Below are 7,007 nucleotides of genomic sequence, written 5' to 3' on the forward strand. Positions count from 1 at the left end.
GCTGCTCAATGCATAGAAGACGAACTTATAATGGAAACATTTGTTATTACGGAGCCATTGATCTTTTTATTTTTTCAAAGTCCATTTGAACCAGTTTTGAGTCATTGTGCAGACTAAATATTTATGTTGTTTCTTCAAACATGAAAATCGAGCATAGTTGTTTCTTCAAGCGGTCAGGTCATGCATTATGTTGAAAACTAAAAATCTAATTGGGGTATAAAGTCAAAATAAGAAAAGCATACTACAAAAGTACAACCAGAACTATTACTCAACATTTTCAAACTAATTTTTCCAGCTACTTGATGCTTCAGTAAAGACCAAAAGTGACCATTTAATCTGGCACATGAACATGTGCCCTACATATGCGAAAGGTTTCAAAACTCAGTGATTACCTGAACCTGAACCTTAAATAAGATCTTTCCACACAAAAAGGTCACATCTAGTAACTTAAAAGACTCCAAAATATTCTGAATTTAAATCTTTAGTCACTACAAACCTAATTAGTTGCCTCCTTAGCCTGCAACAAACCCACTGGCAAGGCTGCTGGGTCCAGCTCAAAACATCCATCTTGAACTGGTCCACCATCTTTAACTTGTACACCGTCATCAAGCTTAAAAGCCGGCACCCGGTGCGAGAACCTAAGCATCTCTTCCCTATTCACCATTCTTTTAGCAGCGCCCAATTCACTGTCAACTCGTTTATAAACAGCCGTGAAGCCATTAACCTTCACCAGCGGCACAACACAACATCCCTTGTTCTTCTTATTGTACTCCTCCAGAACCTCAACCATTTCATACTCATGGATCACCTCATCTGCTGTAAGTGGGCCCCAGTCACCAGACCAGTTCTTGTATATAGCCCAAACCTCACCACATCTCGGAAAGATCCGGATTGTGCCCTGTGGACCACGCTCCCAGTCAACTCTATGAGAGAACAAATTCTCAGCACGGACAATTTCACACTTTTTCTCGACACGAAAATGACCGAGTGTTTTGACAAACCCGGATCCAATCCAGCTTAAACGGCCAAACTCAGCAGTTGATGGAGATTTCAAGTATGAAAATCGAATTTTGAATCTTTTGGAAGATAAAATTTTTTGAACAAAAGCATAAAACCTTGGCATGCCATCATCATCATCATAACAGGCCCAAACTTGCTCCTTTCGAAAGGCGTGGCGAGTCCGGTCCAGATCAAAGTCATGGAACTCCGAATCAGGTACGTCTAAGATCGAATCATCCTCATAAACCATATTCTTAAGCGTTTCCAGTTTTGGTCCTAGGTCAATCCTCGCTCTCTCCACAAGCATTTTTCTTATGTGAGATAAGGGGAACTCCTTGGTCAAACGGATCCGGATCGGCCGAGTAATAGGAACAAACCGAATCTCTTCATGTCTATTTGAAATTTTAACCCCACAACTATTGCCACTTTCCCTACTTAACGAGTTGAGATCCACAACAGGCTTTGCCGATTCATTTTCTGTACTTTCTTTTTTCTCTTCCAACCCTCCAGCTGTTGGTAATTTCACAGATTCAACCACAGTATGAATTACACTTTTATCCATGCCCATTTTACCAGACTTTGCCTTTTTCTTGGCTGCAAGCAATGCTGCTACCATCTCCTCCCTCTCTCTGATAAACGGGTCCTGACCCGAATCATCTTTTACAGTTTCAACCACTATGTTCTCTCTATTACTGTCATCTTCTTCCTTTCTTGCCTTTTTGGCAATGGGGACATCATGAGGAGCCAAAATTTTGTTTGAACCCCGTTTGAGGGGGGTGTACTTGCGAAGCGCCGCCTGTTTCTTGGCCATCAAGAGTGTGGTTGCCATTTGTTCTCTCTCTTTGGCAAAGGAGTCGTGGTCATCAGTAAGGTCAGGTTCGGGCAAGGGATTGAGCCCAATAACTTTAGCAGAAGGCATTGTGTAGAGTGCAAAACCTACAATTTCAAGAAGATAAAAATCAAAAGTGCAGAAAATAATTAAATTATTAAATCAAACAATGTAAGTCTAAATACAAAACAGAATAAGCTGAACTCCAATTAATTTCATAAAATACTATGCAAATTGGTTTTTGGCTTCAACTAACCAATTCCATAACATAGAGATGTAATTCAAACAGAGGCCAAGCAGAAACCAGGGTATGGTAGTTCAATATACAAACAATCAACACAGTAAAACACTACGGATAAGCACACTAAAAAAATAGTGCCCTGCAATGTACCAAATGTATTTTTTTTTACTGAGCCTAAATGGTTAAGTGCAGCAAAGGTCATTAGCAGAAATCAATGAAATAAAGACCTCATTTTATTTGTATTTTGCATCACACAACTAATCTTAAGTTCATCATTAAACTTTCTCTTATATTATGGTCATCATCTTGGTTGCACAGCCCCACCCCAACAACATTTTGTTTTCGTCCTGCCCCTTTCAAAGGTATACCACTGGATGGATGCTTCATACCGAGGTTCCAATCATTTTAGTTTGAATACAGATTGATGAAAAAATAGGTTAAAATAGCTTCATACTTAAATCATACACATATGATTAAAGACCGAAGGTATTAAACGGGAAATTAAACCTAACTGTCTGTTGTTATTGTCTGTATTTTGAATTAACCAACATGTCCTATTGGAAACTAAGTGAAATTGACCCGAGAACTAAAACAAACAAAAATGAAAAAACAAGCTTGAGCAATTTCCCCTAAATTTAACAATACACACTAGTAAAACGTTACACAGAATACAAATTGAAGTAAAGGCACTTTCGAACCTTTATTTTTCTATTTTCTTGTTACGGAGGGTACAATGTGTATTTCCATAAATATTGATTAAATGTGATAAAACTTTCAGAAGAAAGACCAAGTAAAAGAACGCCAACTACGCTATACTCTGGTTTGGGTGACAAATCGATTTAAAAATATAATACGATTTCGACTCTAGATAAACAAAATCAGGAACTTACACTGAACGCTGGATAGAAAGGAAACACTAACGTTGCGAGTCGACGAACCCTAGCTATTTTTCAATTTGTCGTGGATTGGGGGGGAAATGAAAATTTCAATCTTTCTTATTCTGAACTTCCCTCCAGTCCACGAATTCGTATCCCCTCAGGTTACCTGACTGAGTAGAATTAAATCGGACAGTCCGAAAATGAAATTTTTAACTTGGCACGCATCTCAAAGCACAGATGATAATGCCCCCCACTGTCATCCCGATCACCCCCCGGCTGAAATTAAATCTGGGCCGTCCATTTCAATTGTGTTGAGTCAGGTGCCTGGGAGGATACGGATCCGTCCTCCACGAACCACGATGATGGTTTTAGTGAGATTTGTATTCCCCTACGGTTGTTCCTGTGAGACCGTTCTGTCTTTACACAAGTCACTAATTATGAAATCCGAATCATATCGGCCGGAAAAAACCGAAACTGTAATTAGTTCCGGTTTGGTTCTTTAATTAGACCGTATAAGTATCAGAACCGTTAAAATCCGGGTCATTTGACCGACTTTTGAATAAAAACCCAATAAAACCGTGTTTAAAAAACCGGTTCTTAACTGAGCCAAAAAATTTATTAAATCTCCTCGCGAAAATCTCGTTTCATTTGGCTCATTCCTTTCTCTTCTCTCGTGCGATTGGAAAGAGATCAAAATATGCAAATAATTGGAATGACTCACGGAAACATGATCCCCTCCACAAGCACATGGACCAACTCGATCAGATTCTCAAGGTTCAAAGTCCAAGTAAAAAACCTAAAAAGAATACTCAAGCTGAAGCAACAATGGTCCATATCATTAGCCAAATGCCCAATCTGTAAGTTCTCAAGTAAATACTAACACTAATTGATGAATTTATGTTTGTATATGCTAGTTGAACTACTCGTATTTGGTTAACACTTATTGAATAATAAATGCCTCTAATGTGTTTGACAAAATGCTTAACTGAACATTTCCGGACGAAGCACTGATACATTGGTGACATGTTATTCTTAGGTAGAGTTGTATGTTTTATCTAAGACAATGCATATTCTCATTATTTATCATTAGAAGAGTTAGATGTGAATGTAAATATCTAGATGGACTTTTCATTTATAATTATTTTAAAAAATCAGCGGTTGAACCAATCGACTTACCGGTTCAACCAGTAAACCATTGACCCGAAGCTTTACCGGGTCAATGTCCGGTCCGATTCTCATAACATTGCAATATAGTGTCCGTTTGAGATTCGTGCCAGATTAAAAGGGCCAACTCAGATCTCATTATACTCGGTACGGTAAATTCACATCAGCTGAAATTTTCGGAATCAAATTCTCTGCCCACTGATGGATAGGATTTTCTTGCCACTCTTAAAAATTAACCAGTCTTCATGCACCACTTGTTATAAACTCTTAATAAAAATTAACCAATCTTCATGCACAGTTTGAGATTCCGGTTTGACTTTTATGAAATAATTAATAACACCACAAGTTATCTAGAGGATAATTATTATATTTAATATATAAATGAAAATAAATTATAAAAAAATACCACAAGATATTATTTATGAAAAACTAAAGTTATTTACAGGAGAATGATACCATAAATTTTATGTACAATTTGAGTTATAGATGTTCAAATATAAACAAATAAAAGAGTAAAATTCAAATATAAACAAATAAAAGAGTAAAAGTTGGCACAAAATTTGGACCGTCAAATATAAACAAAATTTTTGCTTGTTCTAGGTGTTATGTTGTAAAACATTATTTTGAATAATTCGTATTTAAACAGAGATTTTTGAGAAAAAATTAGTCCTTTTAGTTCCGAAAATATTCCATAGACCAAAAGCACTTAGGATTATGCATTCAAGATATTATTTTGAAATCTTTTGTTTTTTAACGTTTTTATTCATGGTCTTTTGGTACAAATAAGTATAAATTATAATCACCAGTATTCTTAGAATTTTCCAAAAAAAAAAAAAATATCATTCTGTTTCTTTTTATTCCTTTTTTTTTTAATGTTTCGAATTTATTGTTTACCCATTAGATTTATTGCATTTATTAAAATTGATCTTTTTCAACATGGAACATACAATTATGAGGCACACATTTTTTTTTTTTTTTTTCAAAATAGCAACCCCATTTGAATGGATTTAAGAGACTTAATAGAGTTCTCATTTCTCCTTCCCAACCAATGCCTTGTTATAATCATCTGAGAGTGTTAATTCTACTGATAAGGCGGAATTTAGAAAAAAAAAATATTTATCAGAGATTTTTGAGGCATCCAGTGCTGCAGCTGCTGCTGTACATTTGACGCACCATCTTAAAAATCACATTTTACATCAAGGAAGTCATTATTTTTGGAAATTTCTTAAAAATCGTGCTCTCAAAGTGTTGATTTTTTGTTTCTATTCTACAATGCTTTCGATTCGGGTTTGGATTTTAAAAAATTACGGATATCGAAATTGACGAGCATGTTTGCATGAACAAGAATACAAACAACCTGAAAATAATATATTGTCATTTTAATTTGGATGCCAATCTAAACTTTTTTTTTTTAAATGGTGATCGGATTAATTAGTACTTTTTATTAATTTAATATTTCGTAGAAGTTGCAGATCATCGTTCTTTGAATACTATTGTTTCAAATTATACAATTTAAATATCTATAATATTTCGAATAACACAAAATCAAACACTCTCCTCGTATTATTCGGATTAGCACATCTCTTGCACCAATATTATATACTAATTCAAATCAAAGTTTTAAATAGCAAGCTATAGTGCCGCTATAACGTTTTCAGATCATAAAAGCTATGACGCTATCAGCATAATAGCGCATTATTTCATGCTATAGCGGCGCTATACGAGCATAGCACCGTTTTTTAGCCATTCCGCTATAATGCGATAAACATTATTTAAACCTTTGATTCAAATTACACTATTTATACCAGTGTTGTAAAAAACATCCGTTTAGGCCGATTAATCGGCCGATTAGTCGTTGGCGGTGACCAAACCGTTATGGATTTTTCTGATTAATCAGCCGATTATTCCCGGTTAATCGCTTGGCGATACCTATCTGTCCGACGACTGCATACCGTTATTTATAACACTGATTTATACTATTATTTTGACGACCAGACACACCTTTAAAGGTTTAGTAGGTGTTTCACCGTTGAACTTTTAGAATTCAGTTTTTCAAACGTTCAAAATTTATCAAATTTTGTTCTGAATGTTAATTATTCGATGAGATATCAAGTATCTTCACTTTCGTTGTTTTTGTTATATTTTAATTTTTACAACTTTAATAACTTAAATTTTAAAACTCAAATGTCAACATAAAATTGTTTTGTTATATTTTCATTTTTACAACTGTCCAGAAAAATATATATTGCGGAAGGCCAAAATAAAGATCCGGTTACTAAATAACTGGACCAAAGCATGCTTTTCGGTTATTTAGTCACCGGATCAAGAAAATTGGTCCGGTAATTTAATCACCGGAAAGTATGTCTTGGTTCGGTTATTTAGTAACCGGAAGGGATAATTTTTGAAATAGATAGATTGTGTAATTTTATAATAATTTTGGGGACAATAAAAATTTCGGTACATTTGACTATTTGACGCACCATCTTAAAAGGCACATTTTACATCGAGGAAGTCATTATTTTTGGACATTTCTTGAAAACCGTGCTCTCAAAGTGTTGATGTTTTTTGTGTTCTATTCTACAATGCTTTCGATTCGGGTTTGGATTTAAAAAAATGACGCAGATCGGAATTGACGAGCATGGATTTTTTTTTTTTTTATAGAATCAAATTTAAATATTTCAACAAAACAATTATAATGAATTTTGTTTTTTATGAAAAAAGATGAGACAAAAAAGTAAGTATAATACGCATACACAGTAAGTTTATTTTTTTGCCTCCAGCGATCCACATAATTAGTGGAGCTGTTTTTCATAAAATCAAGTCCTGTTTGCTTCGTTAAAATACTTAAATTTTGATTCAATTTAAAAAAAAAAAATCACGAGCATGTTTGCATGAA

The 7,007-nt window shown here is 34.8% G+C and overlaps 1 protein-coding gene across 1 annotated transcript; it reads right to left on the minus strand.

The window, feature by feature from the left end:
- Positions 1–396: 396 nt before the first annotated feature.
- LOC144551802 (uncharacterized) lies at positions 397–2,456 on the minus strand. The gene is made up of 2 exons (XM_078299913.1): positions 2,351–2,456; positions 397–1,935 (listed from the first exon to the last, which is right to left on the minus strand). The coding sequence occupies exons 1-2, from the start codon at positions 2,454–2,456 to the stop codon at positions 497–499; spliced, it is 1,545 nt and encodes a 514-aa protein (XP_078156039.1). The 3' UTR covers positions 397–496.
- Between the last annotated feature and the right edge of the window lie 4,551 nt (positions 2,457–7,007).

Source organism: Carex rostrata, chromosome 3, assembly GCF_964058835.1.
Source record: "Carex rostrata chromosome 3, lpCarRost1.2, whole genome shotgun sequence".
NCBI classification, from domain to species: Eukaryota; Viridiplantae; Streptophyta; class Magnoliopsida; order Poales; family Cyperaceae; genus Carex; species Carex rostrata.